General features: G+C 43.6%; 1 protein-coding gene across 1 annotated transcript; it reads right to left on the bottom strand.

Moving 5' to 3' along the window:
* Positions 1 to 292: 292 nt before the first annotated feature.
* Positions 293 to 16,972, bottom strand: LOC310684676 (sialic acid-binding Ig-like lectin 14). The gene is made up of 4 exons (XM_083456140.1): positions 16,824 to 16,972; positions 15,098 to 15,508; positions 2,158 to 2,239; positions 293 to 648 (listed from the first exon to the last, which is right to left on the bottom strand). The coding sequence occupies exons 1-4, from the start codon at positions 16,930 to 16,932 to the stop codon at positions 582 to 584; spliced, it is 669 nt and encodes a 222-aa protein (XP_083312266.1). The 5' UTR covers positions 16,933 to 16,972; the 3' UTR covers positions 293 to 581.
* Positions 16,973 to 19,775: the final 2,803 nt, after the last annotated feature.

Genomic DNA, 19,775 nt, shown 5'->3' with positions numbered 1-19,775 from the left:
CGAGCAAACCAGTGATATTTTAGGGAGCAGAATAGCAGGCGGGGCCCATTACTTGCATCATAGGAGCCTACACAACACAAAACACTGTTGCTGTATGTAGGTTTTATTTTATTTGGTTTTTTTATCTTATATTTTGGAAATGTACATCCAGTTTTGTTTTCCTTTAAAAAAAAATGTGGGCTCCCCCAAGAGAGTGGGGCCCTAAGCTATAGCTTGTTTAGCTTATACGTAAATCCAGCACTCGACTGACCTCATGTGGGCTGGTCATATAATAGTCCAACACTACATTTACAAGCTGAGTGCATGAAGTCTGGTAAAAACTATTCCAGTACATGGCTGCATATGGAACTGAAAAGCTAATCTACATTTGTAATTAAGAGGCATGAGCCCCCAAAGCTGCAGCTCGTTCGGATTAATCTTGGGTGCATGTGACCTTGTATGTGTGCCTTGGGGCTTCTCTCTGCATTGGCACGATGTCATTCCTTGAGGCAGCAGAATTCAAGCATGGCATGTGATCGCATTGCCTTTCCCACGGGGGAAAAACATGCATCCACCTTAGCACTTCTTTGGAACCTCTTGCATCAGTGGAACCTTCCTCTTGTTCGGATCCCAAAAAGCGTCAGAAAGAAGAAACAGCATATCAACACCCTAAAGAACAATACGATGGAGAGATTAAGAATATAAGAATAGCCAGGTGTGGATCATCAGTTTGTATTTGTATGCCCCATTCCCTCATACTTGCGACCAAAGTGGCTTACAACATAGTCAATGAACTGTGACAACAATCCAAGCACAAATTAAGAACATAGGTAAAGGTACCCCTGACCATTAGGTCCAGTCTCAGACAACTCTGGGGTTGCAGCGCTCATCATGTTCTATAGGCCGAGGAAGCCAGCATTTGTCCACAGACAGCTTCTGGCGAAGCTGCTTCTGGCGAAACCAGAGCAGTGCACGGAAACACCTTTTACCTTCCCACCAGAGTGGTACCTATTAATCTACTTGCACTTGATGTGCTTTCGAACTGCTAGGTGGGCAGGAGCAGGGACCGACCTTCTGATCAGCAAGCCCAAGGCTCAGTGGTTTACACCACAGCGCCACCCACATCCCCTAATTAAGAACATAGTCTCTAGTTAACTGAACATACAATTGCAGCCTTTGTCATTTGATGTGCTCCAATATTTCGCTAATTCGCTGCTGATTTATACTTTTTTTCCCAGCTTGGAAAACAATGCTTTGAGGACTGAGGAGGAGGGTGGGTAAATTCTTACTGCTATTGTGCTACAGGACAGGTACGGTGGCACCCTTTCCCCCCTTTTAGTACTCGGGAAGTAAGGTAAAAGGGAAAGAGAAAGGACCCCTGGACGGTTAAGCCCAGTCAAAGGTGACTATGGGGTTGCAGCGCTCATCTCACTTTCAGGCCGAGGAAGCCGGCATTTGTCTAGACAGCTTTCCGGATCATGTGACCAACATGACTAAACTGCTTTTGGTGCAACAGAACACCGTGATGGATACCAGAGCGCACAGAAATGCCGTTTAGCTTCCCGCCGCAGAGGTACCTATTTATCTACTCGCACTGGCATGCTTTCGAACAGCTAGGTTGGCAGGAGCTGGGACAGAGCAAGGGGAGCTCACCTCATTATGGGGATTCGAACCGCTGACCTTCCGATTGGCAAGCCCAAGAGGCTCAGTGGTTTAGACCATAATGCCACCTGCATCACCTACTCGGGAAGTAGACTCTATAAAACATGTCCTTCTGTTCTGTAATTTCTATGCCAGAGATGAACAGCATACCATTGTCCCTTTGCTGACCAAACTCGTGGGGAGGTCAGTTCCATTTTATGTTAAATACCTAATGGAAGATTAAGACCCAGAGAAGTCACTGGCAGTAGTTAAATTTCTACAAGTAGCAATGAACTGCCATGTTCAGGGACTAATTCAAAATTACTGTAGTTTTATGTGATGGCTCTTATGTTGCATGTGGAATTCTGTTTTGCTCTGAGATTCTTGTGTACAGTACACTTTTTTTATTTCTGACCTACTGATTGTAATGAATTGATTGACTGATTGTTGCTGTTGTCATTTCCTCAATATCTGTCTTGTTTTTCAGTCAAACTGACTGCCAAGGCAAGTATCAAAGCCAGAAGAAGAACCACTTACTTCATCAGGAAAAGGGCTAACAGTAAGAGAAGAGTATCGTTCAATTGTCCAGGCTCTACAGTCAGGCCCTCATTATGGGCTCCTGTGAGGATAAAGAAAGATTGAAAAGAAGATCAGAGAGACTTCCGGAGGCGGCGCGAAACCGTGATGGCGGACCTCTTCGAGCTCTGAAGAGGGGCACCGCAGAAAAGGGTTGTTTCGCTACGGCGCAGCGGCAACCCATCAAGAAAAACCACGGACAGAGAGAGTCCGTGGCCGTGGGACTCGGCGGGCACCTGGAGCGACCCCAAATTCGCGGAAGGGACCCCGTAAGGGGCTCCGGAGTGAAGGAGGGGGAGCGGTGCTGTGAGTTCATCGCTCTTTCTGCGGAGGCGAAGCCGCGCGGCTGTCACGGATGAGCGCTGACCTTTCTTCCAAAAAATACTACTCTGAAACAGCAAACCCGTGAGTAAGGACTTAAGATTTGTTACAATAACTTGAAGAAATTTGGCTGAAACCGGGAGACGAGAAAGAGGAAGTCCGTCTTCCGGCACTGCTTATAAGATCAAAGCAGACTGTTTAAAGAGCGGAAAGCGCTGTGAACAGGGAAGCTTTAAGGCTTTAAAGTGGGACTTTCGTGCACACTTGAAATTCTATTCTTAAAGGAAGAAAAAATACAGTTTAAATTGGACTTGGAGCGGTCCCCCATGGGGCGAGGGAAGACTCTAACCCCAAATCTTCGGGTGGCCGGGTGAAGTTGCTTGACTGCGGAACTGTTACAAACTTCCAGATACTTTTGTAACTGAAGTGCAACTTTTGGGCTTACTTAGTTTGAGTGGATACAATTGCAGGCACCTTGTTGGAACATTGTTAAACGTTTTAAAGTGCTCTGCAGGACTTTTTTCTTAGTGTTTTGGAACTAACTTGCTTTTAAAATTGTTTTTGAAAACGGAAACTTTAATGGCGGAAAAGTTACCTTCTTCTTACTAACTTTTGGTGGCACTCCCCCTAGAGGACATTGGATAACAAAGGCCTGGGAAAAGTTTTTTTGCTTACTTTCTTTCTCCAGACTGTTTATAAATTTGGACTTGTCTTTCCCATGGGATTACAACATCTGACCTTGAACATTGACTGATGAGTGGTACAGGAAAGACAAGAGCAGCCAAAGCTAAGGAAGCTAAGGAAAAAGAAAAAGCAAAAAAGCAGGCACAGCTTTTGCAAACAACTTTAACTCAGGGACGTAGACTATCAGTGCCTGCTGTGCTTGCAACACAAAAAGTAGAAAGTGAAAAGCCTGAAAAATCTGAAGAGGAAGATATGGCATCAGGAGGAGCAGAGGCAGCACTGAAACAAGTTTTGGAACAATTGTCAACATTAAATCAAAAAATTGATAACCAATCAACAAAAATTGACCAAGCTACATCCTCGATCCAGAAATTGACAGATCAGGTTTCCCAACACACCCAAGCAATTGAAAAATTGCAAGGAGCAACGGAAGAGAACCGTAAATTGGCAGGGGAAGCCGTTGAAATTGCAACATCAGCTAAAAAAGAGGTTGAGGAAGTTAAAGCAGAAGTCAAGCCTCTGCATAAACAGATAGGGGACCAACAAACCTATCTCTCTTTGGTGGAACTGAAAAACCGGGAGACTAATCTTAGGCTTAGGGCGGTCCCAGAAATCGAACAAGAAGATTTGATTGGATTTTTGACAACAGAATTTTCAAAGTTCTGGGGCTTAAAAGAAGAAAGTGATTTTAAAATAGTATCGGCTTTTCGACTGGGAAGATTGGTAAGAAAAGATAGATCTAGAGACTGTCTAATAGCTTTGAGATCAAGAGAGGAGAGAGACAAAATATTAGGCCTACACTTCAAAAACTCAATTGAGATACAAGAGAAAAGGGTGGAAATCTACCGAGATATTCCTAAACAGCTATTGGATCTGAGAGCCACCTATTCAGAATTGGCTAAGTTGTTGAGACTTAACTCAATCCCTTATAGGTGGGAGTTCCCACAAGGACTATCATTTACTTACAAACAGAAGAAGGTTAAAATAAGATTACCAGAGGATCTACAAAAGTTCCAGCACGACCACGGAGAAGATCTCCAAAAAGAAGCAGCAGCCCTTTGGCCTATACTTAAACCAGGACCCACTCTGCCAGCAGGCGGAGGGACGCCTAAACCCTCGGAATTAGAGGAAAAAGAAGATACACCGCTCTAGGTGTAACAGAATAGTTCAGGATGTCTCTGCAGCTACTCAGTTGGAATATAAATGGCGGAAATTCCCCGGAGAAAAGAAGGAAACTGTTTCATATATTGAAGAAAGAACAATTGGATATTATTTGTTTACAAGAAACCCATGTGACCAGGCTCCACAGGAAAGTTTTGGTCAACAAAAGACTAGGCCAAGAGTTTATTTCCTCAGACAAGGTAAAGAAAAGAGGAGTGGTGATTTATGCTAAGGAGAGTCTGATACCTAAATTTTTATTTAAAGATGAATATGGAAGAATTCTGGCAATTGAAATCCAGACCCAAGGAGAAAAAATATTGATACTAGGAATTTATGCTCCAAACGACGGGAAATCAGAATTTTTCAAGAAGCTGCATGAGACGCTGCTGGACTATCTGGACTATGCTAACATCATAATGATGGGAGACATGAATGGAGTGGTGTCTACACATATGGATAAGTCTTATAACCAAAATCTAACATCAGACGGCAGACTGCCTAAAACTTTTTTTGAAATGACTGACAATCTGGATTTGATTGATATATGGAGGACAAAGAACCCCCTAGGTAAAGAAGGAACTTTCTTCTCTGAGGCCCACCTGTCCTGGTCAAGGATCGACCAAATCTGGACCTCCAGGGGGCTGGCACCCAAGACTAAAAAGGTGGAAATCTGCCCAAAAACATGCTCCGACCACAACGCTCTGAAATTAGATCTCAGACTTACTCAAACCGGTTCCTTCAGATGGAGAATGAATGACACTCTTTTAAGAGATCAAGAGATTGTGAAAAAGGCCCAAAAAACATTAAAGGACTATTTTGAGATAAATTTGAATACTACAGTAGAAAAAAGAACGATCTGGGACGCAAGCAAAGCTGTCATGAGGGGGTTTCTGATACAACAGAATACAATTAAGAAGAAGCTCTGGAATGGAAAGAAAGATAAAATACTGGAGAAAATACATCAAGGAGAGAAAAAATTGAGAACTAAACCAAAGTCAAAGGATCTGTTGAGAGAAATTAAATTCCATCAAGCAGAATATTCAAAATTGATTAATCAGGAGATTGAATGGAAAATAAAACAGATGAAGCAAAGATCCTTTGAATCAGCAAATAAATGTGGAAAGCTGCTAGCTTGGCAGCTGAAAAAAAGACAAAAGTTGAATACAGTTACAAATCTAGAGATTGAAGGAAGAACGGTGCAGAAACCAGAGGAAATTAGGAAGTGCTTCCACAGATATTTTAAAGAACTTTATGTACAGGGGCCTCAGAAAGAATCAGAGATAGATCATTTTTTAAAGACAAATGGACTATCAAAAATAACTCAAGATAAAAGATCAATCTTGAACTCTACAATAACCACCCAGGAAATTGAAAGTGCCATTCAGAACATGCAACTAGGCAAATCTCCAGGCCCGGATGGGCTTACCTCCAAATACTACAAGACTTTGAAAGACTATTTAACACAACCCTTGTTGGAGGTATGCAACCAGATCATGGATGGGAAGAGGGCACCAGAAACGTGGAAAGAAGCGTTCATCACATTGATACCTAAGATAGAATCTGAAAAGACTCAACTCAAGAACTACCGCCCCATCTCACTCCTGAATGTGGATTACAAAATATTTGCAGACATTTTGGCAAGTAGACTTAAAAAAGTTTTAATTGAAGTAATTCACAAAGACCAAGCAGGCTTTCTCCCTGGTAGACATTTATATGAGAATACCAGAAACATCATCGATATTTTGGAACTTTTACAAACTAACAGGAACACAAGGGCGGTGTTAATTTTTGTTGATGCGGAGAAAGCATTTGACAATATATCTTGGATGTTCATGAAGAAAAACTTGGAAGGGATGGGAGTGGGGCGGGGGTTTGAAAATGGGTTACGAGCAATTTATTCAGAGCAAAAGGCCAAATTAATAGTGAACAATGTGGTGACGGAGGAGTTCAAAATTGAAAAAGGGACACGACAAGGGTGCCCTCTATCCCCTCTTTTATTCATTTCAGTCCTGGAGGTGCTATTGAACATGATAAGGGAGGACCGGCTGGTACAAGGGATAGAGGTCGGAGTGAAACAATATAAACTTAAAGCTTTTGCAGATGACCTAGTTTTGACATTGCAGGAGCCAGAATCCAGTACAAAAAGAGTTCTTGAACTTATATCTGAGTTTGGTCAGGTGGCGGGGTTTAAGTTGAACAAACAAAAAACCAAGGTTTTGACCAAGAATTTGACACTTACAGAAACAGAGGGGTTTCAGAGAGAAACAGAATTAAATGTGGTAAAGAAAGTGAAATACCTAGGGATCTATTTGTCTTCCAAAAATTTGAATTTATTTAAGGACAATTATGAAAAATGCTGGTTGGAAGTAAAGAAGGATTTAGAAATTTGGTCAAGATTGAAACTTTCCTTGTTGGGAAGGATTGCAGCAATTAAAATGAATGTATTGCCGAAAATGTTATTCTTGTTTCAAACCCTACAGATCGTGGACAGAGAGGAATGTTTTGGAAAATGGCAGAAGGATATATCTAAGTTTGTCTGGCAGGGCAAAAAGCCCCGAATAAAGTATAAAATATTAACTGATTCAAAAGAAAGAGGGGGGTTTGCCCTGCCGGATTTGAGGTTGTACTATGAAGCTGCAGCCTTCTGCTGGCTGAAAGATTGGTTTTTGCTAGAAAACACCGACGTCCTAGATCTGGAAGGTTTTGATAATGCATTTGGTTGGCATGCATATCTATGGTATGACAAGGTTAAAGTTCACAAATTGTTTAAAAGCCATATTGTCAGAAAAGCGATTTTTGCAGTCTGGATGAAATATAAAGACTTATTAGAGAGTAAAACACCGAGGTGGCTATCACCGGTGGAGGCCAAAGCTCGAAAAAGACCCAATATGGAGGCCTATTGGCCGAAATATTGGGAATTAATTGAAAAAATTGGAGACGGTTGGAAGTTGCAGAGCCAGGACAAATTAAAAAACAAGGTGCGAGATTGGTTACATTATGCTCAAATTCAAGAGGTTTTTAAAATGGATAAAAAGGTTGGTTTCCAGGAGGGGAAATCGAAACTAGAGACAGAATTGTTAGAACCAAAGACCAAGATTTTATCTAGAATGTATAACTTGCTGCTTATGTGGAACACACAGGATGAGACAGTTAAATCTGCTATGATAAAATGGGCACAGGATGTTGGACATAATATTATGTTTGAAGACTGGGAAAGGTTATGGAACACCGGAATGAAATTCACGGCATCTAGTGCCTTGAAGGAAAACATTATGAAAATGATATACCGGTGGTACATGACCCCAGTCAGGCTAGCCAAGATGCATCACCTGTCTGACAACAAATGTTGGAAGTGTAAGGAAGCAGAGGGGACTTTCTTCCATCTCTGGTGGACCTGCCCAAAAGTGAAGGCCTTCTGGGAAATGATTTATAATGAATTGAAAAAGGTATTTAGGTATACCTTTCCTAAGAAACCAGAGGCCTTCCTGTTGGGCATGGTGGACCAGAAAATGTCAAAGAAAGATAGAACTTTGTTTATGTACGCTAGCACAGCAGCAAGAATACTCATTGCAAAGAGTTGGAAGACACAAGATTTGCCCACGCTGGAGGACTGGCAGACGCAGTTGATGGACTACATGGAGATAGCTGAACTGACCGGCAGAATCCGAGATTTGGATAAAGAAACAATTGAGGAGGACTGGGGAAAATTTAAAGATTATCTGAAAAAATATTATAAGCTGTATGAATCCTAAGAAAGTGCATGATTAGGAAACGTTAAGCTTCTGCGAATATGATTAAGTAAATGGTAAAATTAGTGACAAAAGAGAAAAGGAGACAATTTAAATTGAATATGTTATGTTTATTTTAAAGGTATTGAAATTGAGATATAATATATTGTATTTGGATACATAACATTCGAAAGTTACAACAAGGTATGAAATAAGGTAACAAAATGCTGACATTGTTAATGCAAAGAACGCAGAATCGGAAGGGGTGGGGAAGTCCAAGTTTTATTTTGTTTTTGTTGTTAAAAAAGAGAAAATTTGTTTCTTGTAACTACTTTATTTGTTTATAAACCTATAAAATTATGGAAAGAAACGCAATAAAAAATTTATAAAAAAAAAAAAAGAAAAGAAGATCAGAGAAGCACAATAGTGTTTAGAGAACCCCAGGACTCCAGTATAGACCATCACCACCGTGAGAGCATCTGGGAATCTGGATCTTGGTGATTGTGGTTTGTACAAACTACAGTTCCTCATATTCCGAACAGGAAACTGTGGTTTTGTTATAAGCCCCAAACAAAAGGTTTGAGCTTCCTTCTCTCCCATACAAAGAAGCCTGGGCAGTGCAGAAGCCCAAAGCTCAGACTCTCATTCTCATCACAACAAATAGAAAAGCCAAGCCTGTGCTTTAAGATCTACAGAGGAGACCCTCTAATCCCACTGATGAGCATAGCTCATGGGGCTGTAATGTGCAGAGGACCTTTTCAGTTGTGTTACCCCATCCATGGAACTGTCTCCCCCTAAGGGTACAGTTGGCTCCCTCCTTGTTGAGTTTCAGGCATAGCATGAAAACACAGCTCTTTCAGCCAGAGTAGTGCTGTTTGGTTTTCTATTAGGATTCCTGCTCTAGTTTTCTTTAATGGTTTGGATTCTGTAATGGCAGGACTATTTACTTGATTGTCAGTATACGTTTTACTGCTTTATTGTGTATTTTGTTAATTTAACAGGAGGGAGGTAGAAACTGCTCTTGGGATTTTTATTTTTATGAAGACTGGTCAAAACAAAATAAACACATAAACAAAATAAACAAATGAATCCCTGCAGAGAAGCAGTATCCTTCGTTTTATCTCCAATTCACTTTCCTGGTTTAACTTCTTTTAAAAAAGCAATATTCCAGCTGGCTTAAACTAGCCACGTAATTTGCAATTCAAATGCAGAAGCTAATGTGGGTCCCAGAAAAATGCCTTGATCCCGAGGTAAACTGGGTTGCCTTTAGTAGCCTGAGTAAATAGACTCTTTGAAATTGTGCTTTTGCTGAAGGTACAGTTGCAAGTGCAACTGGTGAAACTGTCATTGTAGTAAAGTTAGTATATTTCTGAAAGCCATTCCTTGGTTAAGTAAGGGAGTGAAGCCTTGTGGGAAACCAACAAGCCACAAGGACCCTGGGAAAGGAATTCTGTTGCTTTAACCCGAGACTAACAGGCTCCAGGATGAGCAGTTTATGGGGGAGAGGAATAAACTGATTTACTGAAGGACCTAACACCTGGGTCCTATGCTGTTCCCATTTTCTCACTGATGTTATCTCCCTAAGTGTTTACAACTGCATACCATCAAGGAAGGGAGGACACCCCTTGATCTGGCTCTGGGTTCTTAATTGCTCCAGCTGCCAAGTGTTAGATGGATTAATCAGCGAGTCAGTCATTGGTGAATTTGAAAATAATCTAAAGTTATGATTGGTCTTGGGGTTCCGTTCCCACGTGTGTATTGGGGATAAGAGACTTGAGAAATGAATGGTCAAGGGCGCTATGCAATCCGCATTGGGCCCGGCTGGGAGCTACAACTAATTAGCCGACAATCAGACGCCTATTGTGTTGGAGAATTGCTGTTCTTTGCATCCACGGACTTAAAGACTTTTCCTATCTTAACCTACCAATAGTGTGATGTAAGTAGAGAGTTAGTTATACTTTACAATGTTCTTATTTTACTTTTGTAACCTTCAAGTGATGTGCCTGCAAGTTTGCAAGTGTTCTTATGTTCTTCTTTTTTAAAATAAATTTTTAAGCAAGGAAACTGTTTTAGTCGTGTGCCTTTCTGGGAATTAGCTAATCCTTGCCTTCCGCTTGGTTACGCCTACCGTGTGTATTTCTGCCTGCAGATACAAGCTGCAGGGTTGGGGGGGGAACCAGACTAATTAAGGCGCAGCCTTCCCCCTTGAGGCTGTGACTTGGAGTCCCCCGGGTTAAAGGGGTGGTGGCAGCTACCAGTATCTTTTGCCCTGTCTTGTAAGGAAGTAACCCCCGCTAGCCTGGGCTACTCAGAGGTCCTGTCTGGCCGGAGAGCTAAGACAGGGCAGGTGGCCGAGTGGCAGAGGGCAGGCGGAGGGTTACGTTACCACAGTCATGCTCTCTTGTTACTCTTCCTGACAGTAAGAGCTGTTCAACAGTGGAATTTGCTGCCAAGGAGTGTGGTGGAGTCTCCTTCTTTGGAGGTCTTTAAGCAGAGGCTTGACAACCATATGTCAGGAGTGCTCTGATGGTGTTTCCTGCTTGGCAGGGGGTTGGACTCGATGGCCCTTGTGGTCTCTTCCAACTCTATGATTCTATGATTCTATGATTCTACTTTTCCTATTGCCAGGAGATGTAATGTTGCTAATGCAGTCTTGCTATAATTATAGTATTGAAATTTTGTGGTTTTTAAATATGCTGTTATATTTGCTATTGCAGTTTTACTATGAAATTGCTCTTCCAAGGCTTGATTTTGAGATGGTCCCTTGGCTCCCGAAGGACTTGGCTCCCAAACAAATCGGCTCCCAAATGCCACAAATCTGGAAGTAAGTGTCCTGGTTTGCGAGGGTTTTTGGAAGACGAATCTCCTTTTCGGCTGTCGGCATTGTTTCTGGGGCCAATCAGAAGCCACGCCTTGGTTTGCTAACATTTTGGAAGTCAAATGGACTTCCAGAACGGATTGAGTTTGGGAACCAAGATATCACTCTATTCCTGTTTCTGTTGTTACAAGCTGCTTTGATCATGATTTCTTTTGTGGAAAAGAGGGAAACAAATAAAATAATGAAGGAAGGAATGAACAACGACCAGATGATCAAATGTGGCCTGTATGTGTTCATTAAAAGGTTCTTACATCAGTTAGACAAGCTATTTTACTTTCTTGGGCTCCATGATCACTGCAGATGGTGACAGCAGCCACGAAATTAAAAGACACCTGCTTCTTGGGAGAAAAGTGATGGCAAACCTAGACAGCATCTTAAAAAGCAGAGACTTCACCTTGCCAACAAAGCTCCGTATAGTTAAAGCTATGGTTTTCCCAGTAGTGATGTATGGAAGTGAAAGCTGGACCATAAAGAAGGCTGATCGCCGAAGAATTGAGGCTTTTGAATTATGGTGCTGGAGGAGACTCTTGAGAGTCCCATGGACTGCAAGAAGATCAAACCTATCCATTCTTAAGGAAATCAGCCCTGAGTGCTCACTGGAAGGACAGATCGTGAAGCTGAGGCTCCAATACTTTGGCCACCTCATGAGAAGAGAAGACTCCCTGGAAAAGACCCTGATGTTGGGAAAGATGGAGGGCACAAGGAGAAGGGGACGACAGAGGATGAGATGGTTGGATAGTGTTCTCGAAGCTACCAGCATGAGTTTGACCAAACTGCGGGAGGCAGTGGAAGACAGAAGTGCCTGGCGTGCTTTGGTCCATGGGGTCACAAAGAGTCGGACACGACTAAACAACAACAACAACAACACCCACAAATAGTCATTTGAATCCCCACTGTGCTTAAGCAGTCCTTAAAATTCCTAAGGTTGTATCCAAGACAAGTCCTACCTAGAGTGGAGCCATTAAAATTAATGGACCTGATCAGCTTAGGTCTAGCCAATGGAACTTCTCTGAGTAGAACTTAGTTGGATGCAACCTCTAAAGTCTGGCGTCCACTTTATTACCTGTTGTAGTGGAGTTTAGCAGAAACTGCAGAGTGTGGTTTCCAAAAGGGCTTATCCCAAGGCAGATGATGGCAAGGTCTCCATCTAGGGTTCCTGTCCAGTTTAAGAAGCTGGTGGCCTCTTTTCCTCGGACCCAGGAAGAGACCTGAAGGTTCCCATTAGTATCATTCTCACTGAGGACCTCCCCACCCAAATGCCACTGGAGCTGGCCTGGAGGGCTGGGGTGCAGGGAGCAGGTCTCTTCTTACTAAAAAGTAAGGGGGGAAGTGTGTGCGTCTTATGGAGCGAATGCAGGCTGCGCAGCTTTCCCAGAAGCCAGAACAGCAGGAGGGATTGCTGCTTTCACTGCACAGCGATCCCTCTTGCTGTTCTGGCTTCTGGGATTCAGAATAATTTTTTTTCTTGTTTTCCTCCTCCAAAAACTAGGTGCGTCCTGTGGTCCGGTGCGTCTTATAGAGCGAAAAATACGGTAATTATATACACAGACGGAATCTCTGACTGTGATGGCGCAACAGAGCAGTAGAGGGCGCACTGCAGATGACAACAAGCAATGCTGAAAATGTTATCTAATACAGAGATTATAATATATAATAAAATAATAATAAATTTTTATTTATACCCCACCCTTCCCGGTTCAAAAACCAGGCTCAGGACGGCTAACAACAAATTTAAAACACTTAATTGCAAAAGCAGCATAAAATACAGTATAAAAACATGAATAACAATAAAATTCAAAGTTCAGAAATCAATTTAGGGGAAATCCATCTAATAAGCATTAGATAATCACCAGGGCTAGCTGGCTGAATTAGTCCTACTTGAGCCAGTGAGGAGGCCAGGGGAGAATTAGCTGTGGGGTCTAAGAGCGGGTAATCTTCATAAAAGGGGAGGGGAGGGAAGAGAAGGGAAATAAAAGATCAGGCTGAATTCAAATTAAAGGCCAGGCGGAATAGCTCTGTATTACAAGCCTGATGGAAGGAGGTTTAATCCTGGAGGGCCCTAGTCTCATGGGACAGAGCATTCCACCAGGTTGGAGCCATCACTGAGAAGGCCCTGGCCCTGGTGGAGGATAGTCTGACTTCCTTAGGGCCCGGGACCTCTAAACTATGGTTATTCATGGACCTTATGGTCCTCTGTGGGGCATACCAGGAGAGGCGGTCCTGTAAATAAGATGCTGCTGGGATTATTTTAAGGAGATGATGCCTTGAGAGTCTGTTGAAACTAGGGCTGGGGAGGGGATTGGTTTTGTTGGTATTTTAACAAGAAGCTACCTAATTCACACTTTCTGAACCAACCCACAAGCTGAAACTGAGCTGCCCTTCAAAATTCACTCTTCTCCAATCCTCGAGATGAAGCTTTCCAGCCAACTAATGTATAGAAAAATGGATATATTACAGAAAAGTAATGATTTTTTTTTTAAGAACTCCACTATACTAGTCAATATTACACACAAAAATATGTTTATCAGGAGAAATTCACACTAGGGTGCTGATTAATTTTTATGAGGATTTTGTTTTGTTTTGTTACAGAGGGTTTACTGTGGTGAACTTCTCAGGGACCTCTGTAGAATCACCAAACTCCCTTCCTCCCTCCACCCCCACCCCCAACTTCATAGTGTTTGAATAGGATGTGAAACAGCAGAGTGTTCTTATGTGGGAAGAAAGATATGAATCCCTGTGACTGACGTGTGTGGGGCAAATAATGAAAGAATTGGCTGGGCACCTTGATTCGAAACATGGGGCTTTGCACACTCCAGCGGGAGAGAGCCCCCCGAGAGCGGAGTTTAAACACACAAAATTCAAGTAGCGGTATAGTGTTAGGAATATAGGTTGTGAGACCCTTTTGTCCGGTTTAGTCCACTTGCAAATAGCAAGTGTTTTTGCCTGCAATGCAGGATGCCTGATTTTGCAGGTGAAAGCTTTGCCCATGTCAGCTAAGCAGAGTGTTATGGCAATTTGCAAGCCCAGCTTCCACGCTGCGCTGATGACTCCATGCAGAGCTGTTCTATGTTTTGGGCTCAGTTGACCAGGAGGTTTTGGATGGGGTCTCCAAGCACTCCCTCCCCTTTCCAGCGATTCCATGTTCCTCTTTCTCTTTACTTACTCTGGGAGCTTCCCCCAGACCCACCTTTTCTCTGAAGTCCTTGGCCCAACCCCTAGTCCTCACATCTTACTCTTCCTGTAACTGAAATAATGCATATTCTTTCTTCCCCGGTTGATACCTGGACTCCATTATGCTGTCCTCCTTCTTCCAGGGAGTTACAGATTGCAAGCACTTAGGGGCAGAGACCTGTCCCCTTCTACTCTGTGGAGAGCTCTGCATAATCATGACATAATCATGATAATTCCAGCCCTACAATTCTATGAACCAAAATACAGTGGTACCTTGGGTTACATATGCTTCAGGTTACATATGCTTCAGGTTACAGACTCCGCTAACCCAGAAATATTATCTCGGGTTAAGAACTTTGCTTCAGGATGAGAACAGAAATCGTGCAGCGGCAGAGCAGTGGCAGCAGGAGGCCCCATTAGCTAAAGTGGTGCTTCAGGTTAAGAACAGTTTCAGGTTAAGAACAGACCTCCAGAACGAATTAAGTTCTTAACCCAAGGTACCACTGTAAATCAAGTAAGCATCTTATGCAAACAAACCAATTTGCATTTTTCTCTCTCCTTTCTGGTTCCAGGGAGAGGCGAGGCTGTACTTGACATAGTTATATACAAGACTTTTCTCTAACCAGGAAGCATCAAATAAAAACAAACTAGTCAAGGAACCAGGGGCATTGTGAGAAACTTACGGGATGCAAGGCACAGGTACATGACACAAACTTGAATAAAAACTGCATGTGCAAATTCCCAGCTGGATCTGGGAAATCAAGATGGTGCCTGGCTGGACTTACATCAGCATCATGTTTTACACTGCATCTAACCAACCAATAAGCAAAATAATTTGAATTATTAAGGGAGCAAGAGGTACCAGGTCCACTGCAAAAGGCTTAGGGCTTGAGCGCCCTGCACCATCCCCTGGACAACAAGGAGCAGTAAGCAGAGGAGGAATGGAAAACCCACCTACCTGTGACAAGAAGCTGAAATGAAGCATCCACATAGCTATAGAGGACTTCCCGTCCTTTCTCAATTCTAAAGAAGTATTGTCCCTCATCTTCTAACTGGACATCATTGATGCTGAAGGAGCAGTCGCCTTGCTCTGGGTTCCCTTCTAACTGGAAACGGTTCTTGATGGAGGGGTCGATTCTCTGGCTCTCATCGTTGGTGGCCACAAGATCACCTTTGACACCTTTGGAAGAGGGAAGATAGTGTCTTGTCTCCGCATTCTTAAACCAGTAACCAAATAGCTTCTCCGAACTGTTCTGGTGCTGATGGTTGTAGGTGAACTGGCAGGGAGGGTGAACATAGAGGCTTCTCTGCACATAGACAGAGGCAGGCATTGTCAATGTAAAGCTAGGGCTTAGCTGACTCACCATACCTGCCGGAGGAAGTAAAAGGGGGAGAAATTAATGGGTTAAAATTATCTGATATTTCGTTTGCCATCCACCCCCATTCTGTACATGAGGCTACAGTCCTATGGTCCTTGGGGAGGCATCTGAGGGGGTCGTGGGATGCATCAGAGCTCCATCTGCCAGGTCAGAGAGAGCACAGATATCAGGGAGGGGAATATGATGTCAGACACACACACCCTTTCTCGGTTGTCCTAGTAATCTCCATAGCTCCTTATTAGCCCAATGAACATCAGTAGAGCCAATAAAGGGACAGGGAATGTAGGGGCAGCAGTTTTGGAGCATGACAAGGATGAACTGAGGGGAAGACTTACTGTCTTGAAAGACCTACATTGGCTCCCAGTACGTTTCCAAGCACAATTCAAAGTGTTGGTGCTGACCTTTGAAACCCTAAACAGCCTCGGACCCGTATACCTGAAGGAACATTTCCACCCCCATCATTCAGCCCAGACACTGAGGTCCAGCTCCAAGGGCCTTCTGGTGGTTCCCTCACTGCGAGAAGTGAGGTTACAGGAAACCAGGCAGAGGGCCTTCTCAGTAGTGGTGCCTGCCTTGTGGAATGCCCTCCCATCAGATGTCAAGGAAATAAACAACTATCTGATGTTTAGAATTACTGCTGTAGCCTAGTCTACACAGGAATGGGTACAGCTGATACACCAGCTTGTTGTTGTTGTTGTTGTTGTTGTTGTTGTTGTTGTTGTTGTTGTTAATAATAATTTATTGATACCCCACTTTTCCCCCTGACAGGGACTCAAGGTGGCTTACAGATAAAATATGAACAGTTGAAAGTACAGGGGGGAAATCCCAATAATTAAACAACAATTAAACATTAATATTTTTTAAAACAACAACAACAACTCTCTCTCTCTCTCTCTCTCTCTCTCTCTCTATATATATATATATATATACACAAACAAAATAAAATTGCACAGCACCAGTCCTTTCATTTAAAACAGTCAGTTCCCAAAGTCTGTTCCTCACCGGCTAGTGGAAGGGCAACAAGGAGGGAGCCAGTCTAACTTCTCTAGGATAGGGAGTTCCAAAGTCTGGGGGCAGCCACCAAGAAGGCCCTCTCCTGCATCCCTACCAAGCATCTCTACTAAGCTGGGCAAAGGCATTCCTGACCACCATCACCTCCTGGCAATCTAGATGCAAGGCTGAATCAAGGAGCACCCGTCCCTCAAATGCCAGCAAACCCGGTTCTTCAATCAGAGTACCATACAACCCCTGTTCCAGAGGCCATCTCCCTTCTGACCAAGAACACATCCATCTTGTCATGCTTACCTTTGCAGAGCAGGGAGAGGATCAGGATTGTCGCTGTCATTATAAAGGAGACCAAACTTCCAGTCTTCCTGGAAACATTTGGAAGCTTCAAGCTCTTTTCCCCTTGCATCCCTTTCCAGCTGTGATGCCCTTGGACAGGTGACCTGCCAAGGAGACCCACCTTGAGTGTTTTCTTTTACGAAGGGGAGGTCAGAAAGCCTACTGTGCTCAGTGGTTCTTTATTGCAGCTTAAATAGCAACCCCTGGAAACCTCACTCAGTTGCGTCTCCCGTTAGGGTCAGGTGCAAAGAAGGGAAGAGACCAGCTGAGCTGTCACAGTCCGGTTCCTCTTATTGGGTTCCAAAAGCAACAAATGGCCGCAGAAGAAGGGATCTGAGAATGGGCTGCCTGACACCTGTGAATCAAGAGCAGGGTGTATCTAGGGGTTGGCCCCTGGGGGGTGCAAAAATTGTGTCTCTCCACTCTGGCTCAAAGGGATTAGGAATCCACCCAGCTGTCTGCTTGTTCCCCAGGCCTCTCCTCTGCTACTCTGGGTGGCCAGGCGAGGTGTGTAGCCTCCTCTGGGCACCTCAGTGGAGGAATCTGGAGGAAAGTCAGAGAGAGTGGGCAAGAGTTGCAGAAGGAGAAAAAAGAAAGGGGAAGAGGAAAGAGGCAGAAGAGACAGAAGCAAGTGGCTACAGAAGCCAGGGTAGAGGGTTGCTGCTTAAGGCACAGGTGTAGAGAAATAGAGGAAGGAAAACTCACCAAAACAAACACTAAAACACTAGGGTTGCCATATTTCAAAAAGTAAAAACCAGGATGCTCCGAAAGTTGTTGAGCTTTTGATTGACTTGCCTAAGATCCAGGGCAAAGCACCACCTTTCGGAAAATCAATCCCAGCAACGTTTGGCCTCGGTCCTGTATACCTGAAGGAGCGTCTCCACCCCCATTGTTCAGCCCGGACACTGAGGTCCAGCACCAAGGGCCTTCTGACGGTTCCCTCATTGCGAGAAGTGAGGTTACAGGGAACCAGACAGAGGGCCTTCTTGGTAGTTGCGCCCACTCTGTGGAACGTCCTCCCTTCAGATGTGAAGGAAATAAGCAATCCTGTTTTAAAAAGACATCTGAAGGCAGCCCTGTTTAGGGAAGTTTTTAATATTTAATGCTGTATTGTTTCTAACACTTGACTGGGAGCCGCCCTGAGTGGCTGGGGAAACTCACCCAGATGGACGGGGTATAAATAATAAATTATTATTATTATTATTATTATTATTATTATTATTAACCTAACAAACACCAGCCTAGTAAAAACAGTCTGCCTGTAGTCAAAGGTCCACAGAATGCAGAAGCAAGGACTTTTATGTGGACTCCTTTGCACAAACCCAACTCATATTCCTCATTCTGAAGCTGGACAATTTTATGGTGTCAAATGAAAATAAAGATATGAATGGGAGCCCACAGCATTTGATTATCCACAAGGAAGGCTGCAGCTCAATGTAGAAGCTCCCAGGTAGGACAGGGAATGTCTCCCATCTGAAACCATGGACAGCTACTGACATGGAAGGCATGCAGCACTAAGGTTCTGTTAGGGTTGCTATGTTTCAAACAGTGAAAATCCAGACAAAAAAAGTGTTGAGCTTTTTGGGCAGTTTTGCAAAAAAAGAAGCAGCAGCTATTTTAAAAGAAGATTGCCTAAATCGACACTTTCAACATTAGTTGCCGTGCCTTCAGATTCCCCCAGCGTAGGGGGTGCAGGGGGGGCCGGCCGCACCAGGTGCAACATCTGGGGGTTAGGGTTAGGGGGCGCAAATCCACGGCTTAGGGGGTGGAAATTACTTGCCTTGCCCCGGGTGCTGACAACCCACGCTATGCCACTGTCTGGATATGTCTGGGAAATTTCAGACATATGGCAACCCTAGTTCTATGCATGGTGTAATAACTAAGGATAAGGACTCTGCAAAAATGACTGTGGTTGCAATACAGGGAAGGGGGCAGGCACTGGAGCTGAAGGAAGGCTCCAGAGCCACCAGAAGCAGAGGCTCCTAGTTGTGCCCAACATTGAGGGGGGCCATCGTGTGTTGCATGAGTATCAGTCTTTTTTCTGTGGTAAGGGCACAGAGTCCATTCATATTGTCCTTTAGTAAGGTTCCATGTGCTGGGTATATAATTCAAAAGGATATTTGCAGGGATGGTAACCGGAAGTTGGGATAAAAGCACTTGAGGCAGTGGAGCACAGGGAGATGAGGTGGGATAGGATTCGTCTCCCTTTACCCAAAACGATGGTAAGAATTAGACACTTTCCCTATATAGAATCTCTTGTTCTGTATGTGAAGCTTGCCCATTGCTATTAAAAACTGCATGGCCATGCCCTCTGGTGGCTAGATTTATCTACAAGGCACCGACTTTGTTGTTTAGTCGTTTAGTCGTGTCCGACTCTTCGTGACCCCATGGACCAGAGCACGCCAGGCACTCCTGTCTTCCACTGCCTCCCCCAGTTTGGTCAAACTCATGTTGGTAGCTTCGAGAACACTGTCCAACCATCTTGTCCTCTGTTGTAATGTACACAATGGATACCTCAAATTCCAGCCTTTACTCTGGCTTTGATGAATCTCTCTCTCTCTCTCTCTCTCTCTCTCTCTCTCTCACACACACACACACACACACACACACACACACACACAATGTGTATTCAAGAAGAAATTCCTCTCTCCTGCTCCTGGAAATCAAGTTCATTTCCCTGGCCTTTAGAAACACCGGAGCAGCAATTCCTTCAGGGGATGATATTTGGAGAGAGCGAAAACGCTTGAAGAGTCACATGGGAGCATTAAGCTCCCCACAAACAGATCTACCTTTTTTTAAAAAAATGTTTAATCGTTTTTTCGATACAAACATCAGCCGCAAAAGACACATACAACAAAAAACATAGTAACAATAATAACACAATTTGACAATTCAGATTTGAATACACTGATA

Source organism: Podarcis tiliguerta, assembly GCF_965153285.1.
Source record: "Podarcis tiliguerta genome assembly, chromosome: 8".
NCBI lineage: Eukaryota > Metazoa > Chordata > Lepidosauria > Squamata > Lacertidae > Podarcis > Podarcis tiliguerta.
The sequence above is the reverse complement of the archived record's forward strand: the minus strand, read 5'-3'. Positions and strand labels throughout refer to the sequence as shown.

Excerpts from the sequence above, each read along its gene's own strand:
- LOC310684676 (XM_083456140.1), bottom strand. The coding sequence starts at position 16,932 with ATGCAAGGGGAAAAGAGCTTGAAGCTTCCAAATGTTTCCAGGAAGACT. Across the intron at positions 15,509-16,823 it reads CCTCTCCCTGCTCTGCAAAG|GTATGGTGAGTCAGCTAAGC; the intron begins GTAAGCATGACA and ends TTCCTCCGGCAG. Across the intron at positions 649-2,157 it reads TTAGCCCTTTTCCTGATGAA|GGTGTTGATATGCTGTTTCT; the intron begins GTAAGTGGTTCT and ends ATTGTTCTTTAG.